Genomic DNA, 18,631 nt, shown 5'->3' with positions numbered 1-18,631 from the left:
GATGACCCTCTGCACCCCTTCCTCCCCCTAGGGACATCCAGGATCGCAGTATTATCAAAATCTATAGGAAGGAGCCACTCTACGCCGCTTTCCCTGGCTCACACCTCACCAACGGGGACCTTCGGGTATGGCTGGGGTGGCCCAGGGCCTGGGGGAGGCTGGGCAGATGGGTCCAGGAGCAGAGTCTAGCCACTTGTCACCAGGGACCAGGGACAGCTTTGGAGAAGGGAACGTGGAGGCAGAGGATGGGCTTCGTTAATTGTGGAGTCCTGGAGGTGTCCCTCGCCTCATCTGCCACTTTTCCCTCTGGTCAGATCAGGATTTCTGAAATCTGCCTCTAAATATCCTAGGAGACAGCTCTCAGGAACCGCCCTTTCCTTCTTTGCTTTCCATCCCCCACCATGGGGTGAGCTGGAGGTTGCTCTTCTCTCTGGTGCCTGGCCCTCTACCACTTCTTCTTCCGTCCTGGGAGCCCAGATGGGAAAGGGGTCGAAGATGCAGCAGGAGGGTGGGAAGGCAGAGAACAGAAGGGACTTCCTCAGCGTCTGGTTGGGGCGGGGAGCTGCTGACTCCTTAAGCAGGAGGCAAGGGATCCCCTTTGTGACCGGCTCGTGGGGTTCTGGGATTGTCTTCTGCACAGAGAGAGATGGTGTATGCGTCGCGGGAGTCGTCGCCCACTCGGCGCCTCAACAACCTGTCGCCGGCGCCACACCTGGCCTCAGGCTCGCCGCCGCCGGGGCTACCATCGGGGCTGCCGTCGGGCTCGCCGTCGCGCTCGCGCCTCTCGTACGCCGGGGGGCGCCCGCCCTCCTATGCCGGCAGCCCGGTGCACCACGCGGCTGAACGGCTGGGAGGCGCCCCCGCCGCCCCGGGCGTCAGCCCGAGCCCCAGCGCCATCCTGGAGCGGCGCGATGTGAAGCCGGACGAGGACCTGGCGGGCAAGGCGGGTGGCATGGTGCTGGTGAAGGGCGAGGGCCTCTACGCCGACCCCTACGGGCTGCTCCACGAAGGCCGCCTGAGCCTGGCCGCGGCCGCCGGCGACCCGTTCGCCTACCCGGGCGCCGGTGGCCTGTACAAGCGCGGCTCGGTACGCTCGCTCAGCACCTACTCGGCCGCCGCGCTGCAGTCCGACCTGGAGGACTCGCTGTACAAGGCGGCGGGCGGCGGCCCGCTCTACGGCGACGGCTACGGCTTCCGCCTGCCGCCCTCGTCGCCGCAGAAGCTGGCCGACGTGACCGCGCCCCCCGGTGGGCCCCCGCCGCCGCACAGCCCCTACTCGGGGCCGCCCAGCCGCGGCTCACCGGTGCGCCAGTCCTTCCGCAAAGACTCGGGCTCCTCGTCGGTCTTCGCCGAGAGCCCTGGAGGCAAGACCCGCAGCACCGGGGGCTCCTCGACGGCCGGAGCGCCCCCTCCCGAGCTCTTCCCCGGGCCTGGGGAGCGCCCGCTTGTTGGGTTCGGGCCGCCTGCGCCAGCCAAGGACACAGAAACCAGGTGAGGGAGGGAGCTAGCGAGGCTCGGGGCTGCGCGGCGGGGAGAGGGGGCACGGCAGAGTCCGTGGCAGACGGGGCTGTGTCTAAGATCCGGGAGTCCTAGACCCGGAGTATCCTTGCGGGGTCACCAGAGTATCTTGGCTGCGGCAGGGCAAGCACAGGACAGACATTTCATCTGCCAGCCCCAAGGGATGGATGAGAGGGCCCCAGACAAGGGGCCTGGAGACCTGGATTTGCGTCTGGTCCCTGAGCCTTAGTTTCCCCAATTAGAGTTGAGGCTGAAGCAGAACTCTTTTATTTAATGCCTTTCCTGCTCAGGCACGAAACGTGCCGCCATGAGAGCTGTCCAGCACAAGGCCGGCTGAAGTCCACTGGGGAGGGGGTGCTTTTAAGAAGTGGGGATGAGAGGGGCACATTTCTTTAAGTAGCCTCTGAGTTGGGGAACTCTTGCCTATCATCCAGCTTATTGCTAAGGGTGCAAGGCTGGAGGAGGTAACCATGGCACTGACCTGCCCCCCTCTGCCCTCAAGCAGCACCACTGAGAGGTGAGGAGAAATGATACATTCACATAGCTTTCTTGTGGCCTGTGTGCCAGGCACTGCACTGGGCACTGTTTATGCCAAGTTGGGCAAACCCAGCTCCTGCCCTGTCTAGTGGGGGAGACACAGTAAAAAAAAAAAAGTTCTTCCCTTGGTAGGTTGTACTTCTAAGGCAGTTGGGTACTCTGGGATGACTTCAGAGAAGAGGTAGGGAGAAGGGCGTGCCTAGCAGGAGGCATACATGTGCAGAGGTCCAGAGAGGCCTGGGTGGGGTCCATTAGGGAGCTAGTGATGAGAGATGAGTCTGGAGAGGGAGAGGGTGACTGTCAAATGGGGAAGGGCATTTCCATTGTTATGTGTGTGGGAGGGCTGTGGACTTGATCCTTAGGTGTTGAGGCCCTTTGAATTGTCTGTGTGCTGGTGGCTGTCTAATTATCAATCTTAGGAGAGGGGGGCTGGGCAGGAGGGACCCCATGCCCAGAGATGGGGTTGATCAAGGCTACCGTCTTCCCTAGGGAGCGCATGGAGGCCATGGAGAAGCAAATTGCCAGCCTCACAGGCCTGGTGCAGAGTGCCCTACTGCGAGGTTCGGAGCCTGAGACCCCCAGGTGAGGTTCTGTTCCCAACACCACTGCCAAAGGCCTGTGGTTGGGGCAAGAGGAAGGGAAAGTGAGCACCAAGAGCCCTGGACTCAGCTCTCCCCATGTCTCATCATGGTGCCCGGGGTGAATCCTTCCCTTCTCGGGGACTCCATCCTGAGACCAGGGGACTGGAGGAGTTTACATTGAAGTCTTACCCAGCTTTGACGGTCTGGGGCCAGCCTGGACCCCGTGATGGCCATCTTTTCCCTGTACCACAGTGAGAAGATTGAAGGCTCCAATGGAGCAGCCACCCCCTCAGCACGTGAGTGGCCCTTTCTCCCTCCCCCAGAGGTCCTTGCCCTCTCTTAGCCTCTCTGGTCTTCTAGTCGGTAAAGGGGCTATGTCACCAGGCTTCAATGGGTAAATGAGTAGTCACCTTAGCCCAAGATGTCTCACCTGGTGCTTTGCTCCCCTCAGAAAGCCTGGCCACTGGTTGGGGCAGGGAGCCAGAGCCATGCTTCTCCCTGGCTACTGTGTGGGGCCACGAGTGGGAAAGAACTTACCCCGATCTCTCCCAGCTCACGGTTTATTTCCTTTCTCCCATCTTTGTGGTCCCTGTCTGCAGCCTGCGGGTCAGGCAGCCGGAGCAGCGGGGCCACCCCAGTGTCCGGCCCTCCCCCGCCTCCGGCCAGCAGCACCCCTGCGGGGCAGCCCACTGCCATCAACCGTTTGCAGATGCAGCTGCACCTGCGTGGCCTGCAAAACAGCACGAATGACCTGCGCAGCCAGCTTCAGCAATTGCGAAAGCTCCAGGTACCACCACCTCTCCGGGGCCCCGCCCCCTCCAACCCTGCCCTACCAGAACCCACCTACTTGCCGAAACTCCTTCCCAAGTCTGCCCCGTCCCGAGTCCCCTTTACTGGGCTGCTCTCCGAAACCTTCCTCGAACTCCCGTCACCTCGCTGAATCTCTATTCCCTCACCAAGCCACCACCCCTGGCCCGTGTCCCCCTCGGCGTGCCCTCTTTCCCTTTCCCTGAATCCTTCCCGCCCTCCTGGAGCCCTAGCCTACCCCACTGAGCCCCCTCCTCCTGTCAGTATCCCTCAGGGCAGTCCCAGCCCCTTCCCTTCTCCCATTCTTTCCCCCTTCCCCTCCCTTGGGCGGAAGCCTTTCCCCCAGATCCCCTCAGCGCTACCTTCCTAAGCCCACACAGCCTTCCCCAGCCTACTCTGCTTGGCAGATGGTCCTACCAGTCAGGAGCCTGGCATCCGTGTGCCCGCTCCTCGAGAGTGCCCCGGGGCCCATCAGGTGAGAATAATGAATAGAGACAGGTTGGAGAAGGGGCAGAGAGTTGCCATCTGGGCAATGGGTAAGATGTCGGCTACCCCCCCACCGCTGCCTCAACTCGGCCTTAGAACTAGGTTCAAGTGTTAGAGTTATGTTCCGGTCCCAGCCAAGGAAACTCTGTCAAACCACAGTGCTTGAGTCCTTCATCGAAGCCACAGCCATGCAGTCCCAAGGTGGGCAGGGCCCTGTTAGGGTCATCTCTTGCCCTCAAATATCCCTTACCCCATTCCCCGGCCTCTATATTTCCCCAGAAACCTTGTCCTCTTCCCCCGACCCCTTCGCTGCAGCTAACTGCCACAGCGAAGCAGCCGCACCTTCTGCACTGCCCAACTTGGCACTCCTGTCTCCCTCCACCATCCCCAAGCCATTCGCCTCCTGCCTCTATGCTTCCCCAGAAAGTAACCCTCGGCCTGTAACCCCTACCACCCCACCCTTTCGCTGCTGCTCACGGCCACAGCCGAGCAGCAGTATCGTCCGTGGAGTTCGCCCCGCGGTCGGGCTGTCCTCTGCCCGCCTCCTGCCAGCCCTCTCCCCGCAGCGCGCCTCCATTCTTTCACACCCCCATCCACCGGCCCATCTGCGTCCCGCAGCTACAGAACCTGGAGTCTCTGCGCGCGCTGTTGAAGGGCACGGAGGCGGAGCTGAGCATGCGCGTGTCGGAGGCGGCGCGGCGGCAGGAGGACCCGCTGCAGCGGCAGCGCACCCTGGTGGAGGAGGAGCGGCTGCGCTACCTCAACGACGAGGAGCTCATTACCCAGCAGCTCAAGTGAGGCTGGGCGCAGCGGCTGCGGGGAGGGCTGGGAGTGCCGCCTCGCTGGCCCGCAACCTGGGATCACGGGGAGGCGCAACTCCCTTCTTTCTGACTCCCAGGTGACGTGGCTCTGTTCTGAAGCCTGGTTTTCATCTCCTCTGTGGTCTGATGTCTCTGTGACCCACAAACCTTTGACCATCTGGCAGGAGTCCTATTTTCTTTTGTTCTGGCTTGATGCCTGCTTTTGCTGTGGTCTTACTCCCTAATGGTCCAAGGTCCGGCTTCCCCATGGCCTGCAGCCTTACTCTCATGTTTCCAGATGCCCGATTTCACTTCTGTCCTCCGCCTGCTTTCATTCTGGCCTGTGATCCTTGCATACTGATCCTCGAGTAGAGTGTTCCGGTGGGCCAGCTTGGTCACTGTAGCCACTCTCACCAGCTCTTAGACCAGATGTAGCCAAGGAGAACCCTCCTCCCATCCCACTGCCGCTGAAACAGGGCTCCAGGAATAGAGAACACCCCGCCCCCAAAGACTTAGACATGCAAGGGTTAACAGAAGACAGTCCTCTGATCCAAATTTAGTAAATAGCTGTCTGGCCAAGATTCCATTGTCTGGCACCGATGCAAGGAGAGGCTGCCTTCCGCTGTCCGCTGTCCGTCCACTGAGTGAGCAGTCCCAGCCCCCTGCAGCTTTCCCTGGTCAGTCCCTGGGTCTGAGACAGAGGCCCTGCTCCTTCGCCTGGTCTCCCTCTTGGCAGCACAGGGCATGAGGGGCCGAGCTCCAGCTCCAGCTCTGAGCAGCTGGGCCATCAGAGCAGTTTCTGCCCTTCTCTGTGCTTCAGCTTCATCACCTGTGCCCAAGGTTAAGCTTTTCACAATTCTTTCCAGAGGGGGCTTTGGCTTCTACGGGTCAATGACTCAGAACCAAAGAAGACTGCTCAGAGGAACCCAGCTTCCTCACCAAAGTCATAATTGGCTGTATCACTTGCAAGGGGCTCCTTGAGAAGGGTCCCTGCTCCTCAGCCTCGAGCCCATACAGCCTGGAGGTCCATGTTCATTTCAGTGACGCACAGGGCAAGATTCCCATGACCCCTTGTGGTTGAAATGAAAGAAGGGGACATCTCACTTGGAAATAAGCTGGTGTGGCAGTCAACTGCATCACCCCTGCTGTGAAAGCTGAGTGACAGCTCCGGTCAGATCTCCAAGTAGACGGATGGCTACCACCACCTCCCCCGCCCTCACCCAGGGAATTCCATTGACCTAACGTACCTGTCCTCTTTTCCCCCTTTTTTATTCAGCACAGAGGAACTGGATTGGAATTTTCAAAGGGAACTTTACTGAGACATTAAAGGAAAATAAAAGGAAATATAAAAGTACAGAGGAGGCAGGAAGGATGAAAGAATGTATTTATGCTCTTGTCATATGGGTGTCTGGTCCTCAGCTTCCTGGGGCCTCAGTTCTCCAGGAATACACAGTCTCCCTATGGGTTGCCCTGCTATCAAACCCATTGCTCTGACTGCTCACTTTAGAGAGCTTGGGGGCTGATACATTGCTTCCGGCAGGATTCTCCATCTACTTCGAAGGTGGCTTTTGGGGTGGAATCTGGACTGGGCTGCACACCGGTGCTGCAGTGGCTTTGGCTTGACCAGGAGGGGCCTCCTTGCCTAGTTTCCATAGCCTCCCCAGGCACTGGATGGCCTGCTGGCCCATCCTTTCCCCTGCCCTAGCTTACCAGCCTCTGTCCACTTCCTCGGCTTCACTCTACCCCTTCCTTTTGCCCTGGCATCTTGCTGGAAGTTACAGCTGGTTCTGTGCTCCACTCAGCTTGGTTTATTCACCTGTAGCTCTAGCCAAGCGCATTGTTTAGATGTTGCCCTTAGAGGCAGCCTCCGCTGACTGAGACTTTTGGCCTTTGCAGTGTAACATGGCCCAGCCCAGCACCAACTTTATAGGCATGTGACCTGTTATTCACACGGGGCCCCATGCTTGTGAGGGTCCGTACTTGGTTCAGTGGTCTGCGGTCATTATCTTGAAATTCTTAATTTTTATATCAGGGGCAAAATCTTTATTTTGCTTTGGGCCATCTCACATTTTGTAGCTGGTTCTGCCCTGGTCCTCACCTCTCAACTGTTCCAGAACTAAACCTGGGTCTGGAAAACCCCACCACTTTCTGATCCCAATGTCTAGACTTGCTCTGATTTGGATTTTCTTGCAGAGCCTGCTCAGGTTATGGGCCCCCAAACTTTTGCAGATTGTATGATAGGAAGACTGAGGTGCTAATTGAGCCTAAGGGGGGCCTAATGGCTTTCCTCCCTGCAGTCACTCAGGGACCCAGCCTGATGCCTTCCAATAAGGCACGTCTTCAATATGTGCCTTCCAAGATTACCCACAGGGTCTCTGTCTTTCAGCCAACAGGAAGGGGAAGTGAGTGTGGAGGAGCCTACATGGGAGGATTTTAGGGAGCCAGACTTGGAAACAGCATGTACCATTTCCATTCATATTCCATTGGCTAGACCTTATTTGAATGGCACTTCTACATGCAAAGGAGGCTGGGGAATGTAGTTTAGTATCCGAGCTACTTGTTGTTTAGTTGCTAAGTTGTGTCTGACTCTTTGTGACCCCATATGCAGTACATCAGGTTTCTCTGTCTTTCACCATCTCCTGGAGTTTGCGCAAACTCATTTCCACTGAGTCGGTGATGCCATCCAACCATCTCATCCTCTGTTGTCCCCTTCTCCTCCTGACCTCAGTCTTCCCCAGCATCAGGGCCTCTTCCATTGAGTAGGCTCTTTGCATCAGGTGGCCAAAAGATTGGAGCTTCAACTTCAGCATCAGTCCTTCCAATGAATATTCAGGATTGATTTCCTTTAGGATTGACTGGTTTGATCTCCTTGCAGTCTAAAGGACTCTCAAGAGTCTTCTCCAACACCACAGTTCAAAAGCATCAATTCTTCCATGCTTAGCCTTCTTTATGGTTCAACTCTCACATCCATATGTGACTACTGGAAAAACCATAGCTTTGAGAATATGGACCTTTGTTGGCAAAGTAATGTCTCTGTTTTTAAATATGCTGTCTAGGTTTGTCAGAGCTTTTCTTCCAAGGAGCAAGTATCTTTTAATTTTGTGGCTGCAGTCACCATCCACAGTGATTTTGGAGCCAAGAAAATAAAGTCTGTCACTGTTTCCACTTTTTCTCCGTCTATTTGCCATGAAGTGATGGGACCAGGTGCCATGATCTTAGTTTTATGAATGTTGAGTTTTAAACCAGCTTTTTCACTCTCTATCAAGAGATTCCCTGATAGCTCAGCTGGTAAAGAATCCGCCTTCAATGTGGAAAACCTAGATTTGGTCCCTGGGTTGGGAAGATACTCTGGAGAAAGGAAAGGCTACCCACTCCAGTATTCTTCCCTGGAGAATTCTATGGACTGTATAGTCCATGGGGTCGCAGAGAGTCGGACGCGACTGAGTTGACTTTCACCTTTCACGGTCCTCTTTTAACCTCATCAAGAGGCTCTTCACTTTCTGCCATTAGTGTGGTGTCATCTGCATACCTGAGGTTGTTGATATTTCTCTCAGAAATCTTGATTCCAGCTTGTGATTCACCCAGCCCAGCATTTTACATGATGTATACTCTGCAAGTAAGTTAAATAATAAGTGGGGTGACAGTATACAGCCTGATGTACTCCTTTCCCGATGTTGAACAAATCCATTGTTTCATGTCCAGTTCTAACTGTTGCTTCTTGGCCTGCATACAGGTTTCTCAGGAGACAGGTCAGGTGGTCTGGTATTCCCATCCCTTTAAGAATTTTCCACAGTTTGTTGTGATCCACACAGTCAAAGGCTTTAGTGTAGTTAATGAAGTAGAAGTAGATTTTTTTTTTGAAATTCCTTTGCTTTTTCTATAATGCAGTGGATGCTGGCAGTTTGATCTCTGGTTCCTCTACCTTTTTTCTGGAAGTTCTCGGTTCATATACTGTTGAAGCCTAGCTTGAAGGATTTTGAGCATAACTTTGCTAGCATGTGAAATGAACTCAATCATACAGCAGTTTGAACATTCTTTGGCATTGTCTTTCTTTGGAATTAGAGTGAAAACTGACCTTTCCCAGTCCTGTGGCCACTGCTGAGTTTTCCAAATTTGCTGGCATATTGAGTGCAGCACTTTAACAGCATCATCTTTTAGAATTTGAAATAGTTCAGCTGGAGCTATTTGTTCCACTAGCTTTGTTCATAGTAATGCTTCCTGAGACCCACTTGACTTTGCACTCCAGGGTGTCTGGCTCTAGGTGAGTGCCGACACTATCGTGGTAATCTGGGTCATTAAGCCTTTTATGTATAATTCTTCTGTGTATTCTCGCCACCTCTTGTTAATCTCTTTTACTTCTGTTAGGTCTTTGCTGTTTCTGTCTTTTATTGTGTCCATCTTTGTATGAAATGTTCCTTTGGTATCTCCAGTTTTCTTGAAGAGATCTCTAGTCTTTCCCATTCTATTGTTTTCCTCTATTTCTTACTCTGAGCTACTATTTGTATGTAAACTGGAGGTAACAATGGTTCCCACTCCCAGGATTTGTTGTGAGGATAAAGTGAGGGGCTGAATGTGCGCCTGGCATGCTGTAGGCACTTAGTACAAGATACCTCTTTAACTGGTAGTGCTGACACACAGGATTTTGGCCTTGGCTCCAGTGTGGTCTGTTTTTTCACCCACTAGTTGGATGAAGATATATAAAGCATGCTGATAAGATTTGCTGATGACACAGAGCTTTGAGGGGGAGCAAATCTGTTGGATGGTAGAAATGAGATTCAAAAGTTGTTCCTTCCTGGACTGTTGAGCTGAAATCCAGCAGATGGGATTTGACAGGAATGTATGTGATGTCCTGCATGTGGATCAGGGATATCAGTGACTCAGATGCAGGACTGGGATGACCTACCTGGGCAGTAATTCCTTCTTCCACTTATTCATTCCTTCCATAATTACTTACCAGACCTCTGTTCTGCTCCAGGCACCCTGCCAGGTGCTGGGAATCAGAGAGGAATCAGAAAGACAGGGTATCTTATTTTCTGCCTAGAACTGCTTAGCCCAGCAAACAGGAGCTCCAGGCAGGAAGCAGACCCCCAACACCAAGTGTAAGGGGAGAGTTTCCCACTGGGACCAGAGGATGAGTGGGAGTTAGTCACACGTGTGTGTGGGGGGGGTGGGGAGGTGGTGGTAATGGAGTGTTCTGGGCAGACGAAATGGCATCATAGAAGTCCAGGGAGAGGGACTTTCCTGGTGGTCCAGTGGATAAGGTCCACGCTCCCAATGGAGGGGGCCTGGGTTTGATCCTTGGTCAAGGCAACTAAGCCTGCGTGCCGCAATGGAGACCTAGCGTGGCAAACAACAAGAATGACCAACAGGGAGAGCAGCACATACAAGGACCTCAGAGAAATTCTGGATGGTTCGAAACAGAAGCAAACCAGATGGGGAGGAAATGGTTGTGGCTAGAGAGGAAATAAGAGCAGCTCCCAGGGACTGACCCCATGCATTAGCTCATTTAATTGCTTTTCAGCTCATTTAATCCTCATAGTGGCCCCAGGAGGGAGGAACTCTTACCATCCCCATTTTGGGGGGATAAGGAAGCTGAGATCTGGAGACAGTCGGTAACTTCTCCAAGATCTCTTCTGGGTCACGCAGAGTGCAGGTTGGAATGTGGATCTGTCTGACTCCAGACCCAAATTTTCAGCTACTACCCCCATGCCCTTTGTGGCTGCACTTAAAGAGTTTGGATTTTACCCTCAGAATGTCGGGATCCATTTCGGGTTCAACACAGGCGGTGGTGACTTGGTCTGATTTACATTTCAGAAAGATGTAGGGTGTTAAAATGACACAAGCTCAGCATAAGCCATCTGAAAATAGGAAGCAGCTTTGTCATTGAGGAAAGAGGCTGTGTCTGGATCATTTGAGAAAAGGTGGACGCCTCCCCAAAAAGCACACACACCTGTCTCCAGTTCTTTGAAAAGCTGCCAATTTCTCTGCTGTGTCCTTGGCTAATGAGAATCAGAGGGTGTGAGTCCTAGGGAGGGAGATTCTGGCTGATACTGCCAAAGATGAGAACTTCAACACGAGGACCTGGGGCACCTGTTACGGAGTGCTTCTGAAGTCTCATCTCTGAGGTCTGGCTTTCTGATTTTACCTGGGCTTGTGGCCTGGTGGATGGCTTTTAATTTTGATCTGAGCAGTGGCCTGATTTGTTTCCAGCTATTCAGTTTCAAGGGGCTGGGCTGGGGCCTGAGGGGCTGAAAAGGTCTTTCTGTGACTGCAGTGACCTGGAGAAGTCGGTGGAGAAGATCCAGAGGGATGTGTCCCACAACCACCGACTGGTGCCCGGGCCCGAGCTGGAAGAGAAGGCACTGGTGCTGAAGCAGCTCGGGGAGACGCTGACCGAACTCAAGGGTGAGCCTGGGGGCACCCCCAGCCCCACCCCAGGCATTGCACCCCCACCCCACTGCCTGTCCTCCCCACTGTCCAGAGCTGCTCCCTCCTCCCGCTCACTCCTTCCCTTCGCCTCAGCTCACTTCCCAGGCCTGCAGAGCAAGATGCGGGTAGTGCTGCGTGTGGAGGTGGAGGCGGTGAAGTTCCTGAAGGAGGAGCCCCAGCGCCTGGATGGGCTACTCAAGCGGTGCCGGGGGGTCACGGACACCCTGGCCCAGATCCGAAGGTCATTCTATCCCTGACCTCCTATCTCTGACCTGCGATTTCCCATGGGGTCACACACCGGGCCCAGATCCCTTATCCCGACTCACCACAGAGGTCAGCGGTGTGCTGACTGGCTCTGCACTTTGACCTGTGACCCCTTGCATGTTGCAGGCTTGGCGCTCCCATTTCCCAGATGCAGTCACCCCTCCCCAGGCCCTTCCATCTGTCCTGCAAGATCCCAGAGCCCCCCTCACACCTTGCCTCCCCCATGCCAGGCTTCCCTCCCAGGGAGCCACGACCCTGCTGACCTCACAGCTGTCCCCAACTCTCCCACCCCAGGCAAGTGGACGAGGGTGTGTGGCCACCCCCCAGCAACCTCCTGAGTCAGTCCCCCAAGAAGATGACGGCTGAGACGGACTTCAACAAGAGCTTAGACTTCGAAATGCCACCCCCTAGCCCTCCGCTGAACCTCCACGAGCTGAGTGGGCCAACTGAGGGGGCCCCTCCAGCCCCCAAGGCGGGCAACCCCTCCAAAGGCCTGGACGCTCCTGGCAAGAGAAGCGTGGACAAGGCTGTGTCTGTTGAGGTGCTGGGCCCGGGATGGGGGGGCCGGAGCTAGGCTCACACATTCTCACCACCGACCTACGCTGGCCAGTGCCGACACATGGGGACTTGTTCCTGGGGGACAAGGGAATCTGAGAAGCATACTGAGGGTGACATCAGTCCTCCTAGGCAGGAAAGCATATCATAAACCTATGATAATCAAGGCAGTACGGGGTTAGCACAAGAAAAGATTATGTGCTCAGTGAAACAGAATAGAATGTCTAAGAGCAGGTCTAAATTTCTCCTGGGAGTACTTGGTTATGAAGTGGCATTCCAGGCTCGCAGCAAAGGCATGTAATACTCAAGAGAAGCCCGAGGCTCGGATCAAATGGGAGGCTTCCTTTGCATTCCTTGCATGTGTGACTGAGGCCCCAGAAGTCCAGGAGCAGGGCAGCTGCTTCAGTGCTGACTGTTGGCCCTCCTCTCAAGGCTGCTGAGCGGGACTGGGAGGAGAAGCGGGCAGCCCTGACCCAGTACAGCGCCAAGGACATCAACCGGCTGCTGGAGGAGACCCAGGCGGAGCTGCTGAAGGCCATCCCTGACCTAGACTGTGCGAGCAAGGCCCACCCAGGCCAAGCCCCCACCCCGGACCACAAACCCCCCAAGACCCCCCATGGCCAGAAGGCAGCCCCCCGGACGGAGCCCAGTGGGAGGAGAGGTTCAGGTATGGGGCAGGTAGGGGGTTGCAAAGAGCCCAGAGGAGGGGAGCCCCAGCCTCAGGAACTGTCAGGTTGATGAGGGAGGTGCTTGGGAGTGAAAATCTTTGTGGGTGGGCTATTAGAGAAGGACGGTGCTGGCCTGACCCTTGGTCACTCAGGGAAGACCGAGATGGATGGGATAGTGCTGGACTGCATTCAGGGATTTTCCCACAACTGCTGAGAGGACCACACTGGGAGGATGAGAAAGTTCAGCCAGAGGGTCATCCCCCTGCACGTTTTGTCCGAGCATGTGTGCCAGGAGCCAGGCTGTGCTGAGATGGGGTGCAGCCCTGAGTGATGTGGACGGGGTTCCTGTGCTCCCCAAGCCTGTGAGCTCACAGGGGAAGCAGAAACCCAAATAGGAAATGGCAGTTGTCACTCATTCATTTATTCGTTCTTGCCACCTGTATATTTGTTAAGTGTCCACTGTGTGCTAGGGCTTTCCAGGTGGCGCTAGTGGTAAAGAACCTGCCTGCCAGTGCAGAAGACATAAGAGGTACAGGTTCTATCCCTGGGTCGAGAAGATCCCCTGGAGAAGGGCATGGCAACCTACTCCAGTATTCTTACCTGGAGAATCCCACAGATAGAGGAGCTTGGCGGGCTACCATCTGTAGGGTTGCAAAGAGTCAGACACGATTGAAGTGACTTAGTATGCACACACACATGGGCTAGGTGCTGGGGATAAGGAGATGACTGCTTTCAAGGAGCTTAAAATGTAGTAGAATAATACTAACATCTGTGTTTCAGGCACTTACTGTGTGGCAAAAACAGCCCGAAATGCTTTCTATGTATTAATGTTTATAATTTTGCAACAAGTCCAGGAGGTGGATACAGTAATTATTCCCATTTTACAGATGAGGACGCTAAGGCTCCATGTGGTTAAGTAATCTGTCCCAGGCCATACCCAGTGTGTAAACCAGAAATAGGAGGCAGCTGCTAAATGCTGTTCTACAGGAGACCCTGAGAGGGCAGGAAGTCCTTCCCATGGGAGGGGGCTTTTCACTGGAGTCTTGCATTTCCCTGGCCAGTGAGAGAGGGCATTCCAGGGAGAAACATCATGTACCAATGCCTGGAGGTATGTGTTTGGTGTTGCTCAGCTGGGTCCAGGCCCGAGAGTAGCAAGCAGAGCTGAAGCTGAAAGTTTGGCAGGCACAGAGGTTGGGGGTTGTGGGGAATCACTGGGGGATCAAAGGGCGAGGAATGTCAGGCTTGAGTGACTTTTCTGCAGATTGCCCAGGAAATAGCCCCAAGGAAGAACTGGGGGCAGGGAGAGCCTGGTGGGCAGGGTCAGGCTCTTGCAATAGTACTAACTACTCTCTCTTAATGGAGGAAGGATGAAGATCTGTGCCAGGGCAGAGCTGAGGGGTGGGCGGGAAAGTGGTGGATTAGAGTAGCGATTCTCAGACTTGAATGTTCATGTGAAATCACCCAGGATCTGCTGGCATGTGGATTCTGACTCAGCAGCTCGGGGTGGGGCCTGAGCTTCTGCATTTCCAACAAGCTCCAGGTGCTGCCAGTGCTCTTGTTCCCTGGACCAGGCTTTGAGTAGAAGGGATGAGTGCTGTAAGCGGAAGAGTGACAGGGCTTGGGGCTGGATTGCACGGGGACGTAGGAGAGGAGGAGAGGGCCTGTGTCCTTTCCCTGAGATTTCCCCTCTCCTCCTCCCTGGAGGAGGAAGCCAGGTTTACCCTAACCTTGGAGTCAGATGTGGTGCACAGACTCCAGAGCTGACCCCAGCCCCTTGGCTGCCCACAGATGAGCTGACAGTGCCCCGATACCGCACCGAGAAGCCCTCCAAGTCCCCACCACCACCCCCTCCCCGCCGGAGCTTCCCCTCCTCCCATGGCCTGACCACCACACGCACTGGAGAGGTCGTGGTCACCAGCAAGAAGGATTCGGCCTTCATCAAGGTACCACCCCCGACCTTGGGTAGGGGACAGGTACGTGGGGTTGAGTGGGAGGGATGCCTGAGAGGACCTCTGGAGACCCTCTGGAGTGGTCCCCTCTCTCAGAGGAAGCGGAAGGAAAGAAAGGAGGCTGGCTGGTGGCGACTCTGCTTCTGGCTTGTGCTTCCTCCATGGGAAGGGGCCAGGCAGATAATGCCGAGCTAGGTGGGCAGGTGGGAGATGGTCTGGAAGGGATAGGACCTAAGAGGTGAGCTGGCTGGAGGCAGACAGAGCCTGGTCTAATGAGACCCGGGCCTTGCAGAAGGCCGAGTCCGAGGAGCTGGAGGTGCAGAAGCCCCAGGTGAAGCTGCGCCGGACTGTGTCCGAGGTGGCCCGCCCGGCCTCCACGCCCCCAATCATGGCCTCTGCCATCAAGGATGAGGACGATGAGGACCGCATCATCGCAGAGCTGGAGGTGGGTCAGGAGTCCCCATGTCATCAGCCAGGCTTCCCCCCTTTCCCTACCATGTGGATCTCAGGGTGGGGTGCTCAGGCTAGGATGAGGGGCTGGATTCCCGACTCCCCACTGAGGCTGGTTCTGGATTCTGTCCTTCTTGCCCCAGTTTCTTCTCCACTGTACAATGAGGGAGGGGGTGTAAGTTCCTCCCTGCATGTTTGAGTTTTTTATTGCAATCTCTGAGACCCTCTACTGCCCAGACACCACCTCTGCTCTGCAACCCCACTCCCTAGTATTCTGAGAACGAAGCTCTAACAATCTCCATCCGTGTGCCTTGAGCCCCTCTCAGTGCTGTGAGTCCCCCAGGCTCAAGTGTTCTCAGCGCCCCTCCCCGAGAGGCTGGAGACCTGGACCACCAGGGCCTCTGGGAAGAGGTGAATCGCAGGGCAGAGTGACCAGTGGCCGTGATGAGGGGCCAAGGAGTGAGGCTAGGGTCCCCGTGCCCGCCCAGGCCACCCCTCCTTCCTGTACCCCCTCCTCCAAACCTGCCCCCACCTTCTGCTCCCCAGGTGTTTGAAAGAAGCTCAGTGTCTCCCCTCCCCCCCACGCCCCGCCGCCAGCCGATCCCCACCTTGCTGTCCCCCCCGGACCTGGGCCCCCCCAGGGGCTCAGCCCCAGGCCCCACGTGGAAGGTAACGGGCTGCCCCCCACCTCTCACAGCGCTCTCTCTGCCTGTGCCTCCACGCTTCCTCTCCTCACTTCTCACGCTAACCCGCCAGAATGTGTCACGTGCCCAAGTCCCGCCACTGCCACAGCCTCACCCCGTGGACCACCCCTCCCCGCTCCCAGGACAGGAGCATCACCCTTCCTTCCCTCTCGAGACTCCAGCAGCCTGGCATCTGGTGGCCCCTTGGGTCTGCATTTCCTTACAGGCTTGATTCCGAGCCTGGTCCCTGGTGGCTTGGGTATTTCATTCCGATCTACAGCCAGAGTTTTAGGTCTGGATCGAAGCCCAGGTTCTGCCTGGGTCCAAGATTGGAGTTTGGATCTTGCTTGCTACATGACTTTAGGCCCAACTCAAAACCTGACTTCATCTTGAACTCTTGCCTAGTCCCTGCCCCCATCTCCCCACTCTGCTGCCTGTGCCAGGCGGGGGCTCTGTTTCTCCCCCTAGAATCTATGCCTTGTGCCCGGGGCCAGGACACCCAGGAGGAAGGCTCATTTACAGCCTCTCTCCCCACCCCATGGCCCCACCTGGTCAGAGAGCTTGGAATGGAAGAAATCCATGTGCTTCCTTGGCTGCTGGTTCTGTCTTTCAGCATTGGGAAGTTCTACCTTCACTCTAACTTCAGTCCTTGCTGCTGTCCTGCTGCACTTATTTCCTTTTTATTCCTTGTTGGGAATTTGCGGGTAACCTACTGTCTGCACCCCAGGGGACTTGCTTGGGGAGGGGGAGTCGGGGGGCAGTGGTCTGAGCATCTCTCCTTCTGCCCAGTCAGGTTGGAGCAGGAGGGCCTCTGGTCTGGGGAGGCACACACCTGGTCACCTGTCTTGTGTGGCTCTCTGGGCCCACAGTGCTGGCTTTCACCTGATCGCTAGCCTGGCTTGAGGCCTGGTTGTGCTTTGGTTCCCTGTTGGGGGGAGCAGATGGGCAGTGAACAGGTAGACAGGCTGTCTGCTGGGCAGAGGATGGGCATGGAGCAGCCCAAGGAGCCGTCTGGGGGTGAGTGGTGTGGCAGGGCTGCACTGGGCCGGCTGTGCCCTCAGCACCTGGGCATGCTGCACCCAGCCATTACTCCTTTCTGGCCCTGGAAGCTCCTGAAGGGGCCCAGCGGGCAGAGCCCCTCCACTGGCCCTTCGGGCTGGCTGCCCCCTGCATCCGGCGCCGGCAGGCAGTGGAGCCGGGTGGGCGTGGGCCGCCCTCACTGACTTCCCACTCTGCACCTCCCACATCCAGGTAAGCAGGCGGCAGAGTTGGGTGGGTTCCCTTGGGAGGGGGACTGGGGGTCCCTGCTGCCCCCCACATATCTCCCCATGGCTCATTTTATTGGCAAGAGTACTGGACTTGGAGTCAGACTTCCTGGGTTCAAGTCCTGGCTCTGCCACTAGCTAGCTGTGGGTAAGTGACCTTGAGTAAATTACAGGACACCCCCTCACACACCTGTTTGCTCATCTGTAAAGTGGTGAAATTAGTAGCCATTTCATGGGGAACAGAAAGGATTAAAGATGAAGGCATATGTGGCAGTTCCTGGTATAAGACTCCGCTCAGAGTTAGATCAGAGTTTACTCAGCTGTGGTAGGGGTGACTGGGGGCCTCTCTCTGTGCCCCCGTAAAAGCCAGAGCCAGGGACGCTCATACAGAGGCGGGTGCTCTAGCTTTGCCCAACCTGGAGCAGCAGAGGACTTGGCCGAGCCCTGCCCACTGTGGCTGTGAAGCCCTCAGAGAAAGCTCCAGAAGCAGGGTGGGGGAACGAGGAATCTCTGGCCTAAGATGAGGATGTCAGACCTGTTCTCTGAGGTCAGAGGCCAACACCTGGTCTCCACCCTCAAGGGGCTGTGGGTCTTGGACATTCAGTTCTATGTAACGAATAGTTAACATCTATCAAACACTTACACCGTGCCAGGCACTGTTCCAAGCACATGCCCACGTGAGCTCATTTCATCCTCCACCAGCCCTCTGTCATTGTTACCCCATCGCACAGATGGGCAAACTCCTGGCAGTAACCATGAGACCTGCTCCCAGAATTTAACATGGCTGCTGAGAAGTAAACATGTATAGTGGGACTTCCCAGGTGGTGCTAGTGGTAAAGAACCCACCTACCAATGCAGGAAACGTGAGAAGCTCAGGTTCAGTCCCTGGGTCGGGAAGATCCCCTGGAGGAGGGCATGACAACCCACTCCAGTGTTCTCGCCTGGAGAATCCTCACGGACAGAGAAGCCTGGCGGGCTGCCAGTCCATAGGGCCATAAAGAGTCGAACGCAACTGAAGTGACTTAGCACGCACGCATCTGTGCTTCTAAGTAAATTGGCATCTTTGCCAGGGGGTGGAGACGATAGGGTGTGGTGAAAAGAGGCCTGAGTTCTAGTCCAGCGTTGCCTCTAACTTGCTGGGTGAACTCAGTCAGGACCCTCCCCTGCCTCAGTTTCCCCATCTGCAACAGGAAGGGACTGGGCTCACCCACATGCACCCCCCTCCCAGCGCGGGGGTGTTTGGTTACAGGAATCACACCCTTCCTCATCTCTCTTCTCCCTTCAGGCTGCTGCAGACCCGAGGCCCTTCTCTGTCCCCCGGATCATCTTGACGGAATGTGCCCCCAACCCTCCTTCCCCACCAGAGACCAGGCTTGAGGAACCCGGGCTTAGAACAACCCCCACCCCACGACCCCGGACCCTGGCCAGCGGCCTCCTGGGCCGGGATAATCCACCGGCCCCGCCAGGGATGGTGGCTGTGGTTTCCCAGGCCTGGAACAGCCCGATGCTAGAGAAGAAAGGGGCGGCCCTGAAGACACCGGTGACAGGGGACTGCAGCCCAGAAAGGGGAGGAGCCGGGATCCCCAGTCCTTTGGGACCTGCCTCAGAGCGGACCCAAGAACCCTCCACTGCAGAGATG

At 55.9% G+C, this 18,631-nt stretch overlaps 1 protein-coding gene across 1 annotated transcript in view; it reads left to right on the top strand.

The window, feature by feature from the left end:
• SRCIN1 (SRC kinase signaling inhibitor 1) overlaps positions 1-18,631 on the top strand; it is a 46,265-nt gene that overhangs the window by 17,895 nt on the left and 9,739 nt on the right. Inside the window, exons 8-19 of the mRNA XM_068977472.1 lie at positions 32-125; positions 641-1,491; positions 2,545-2,637; positions 2,889-2,932; positions 3,236-3,423; positions 4,548-4,723; positions 11,004-11,134; positions 11,252-11,399; positions 11,717-11,963; positions 12,410-12,644; positions 14,434-14,588; positions 14,887-15,039. Coding sequence (XP_068833573.1) covers positions 32-125; positions 641-1,491; positions 2,545-2,637; positions 2,889-2,932; positions 3,236-3,423; positions 4,548-4,723; positions 11,004-11,134; positions 11,252-11,399; positions 11,717-11,963; positions 12,410-12,644; positions 14,434-14,588; positions 14,887-15,039 — 2,515 coding nt within the window. The remainder of the gene's footprint in view (positions 1-31; positions 126-640; positions 1,492-2,544; positions 2,638-2,888; positions 2,933-3,235; positions 3,424-4,547; positions 4,724-11,003; positions 11,135-11,251; positions 11,400-11,716; positions 11,964-12,409; positions 12,645-14,433; positions 14,589-14,886; positions 15,040-18,631) is intronic.

Source organism: Capricornis sumatraensis, chromosome 8 (genome assembly GCF_032405125.1).
Source record: "Capricornis sumatraensis isolate serow.1 chromosome 8, serow.2, whole genome shotgun sequence".
Lineage (NCBI taxonomy): Eukaryota > Metazoa > Chordata > Mammalia > Artiodactyla > Bovidae > Capricornis > Capricornis sumatraensis.
The sequence above is the reverse complement of the archived record's forward strand: the minus strand, read 5'-3'. Positions and strand labels throughout refer to the sequence as shown.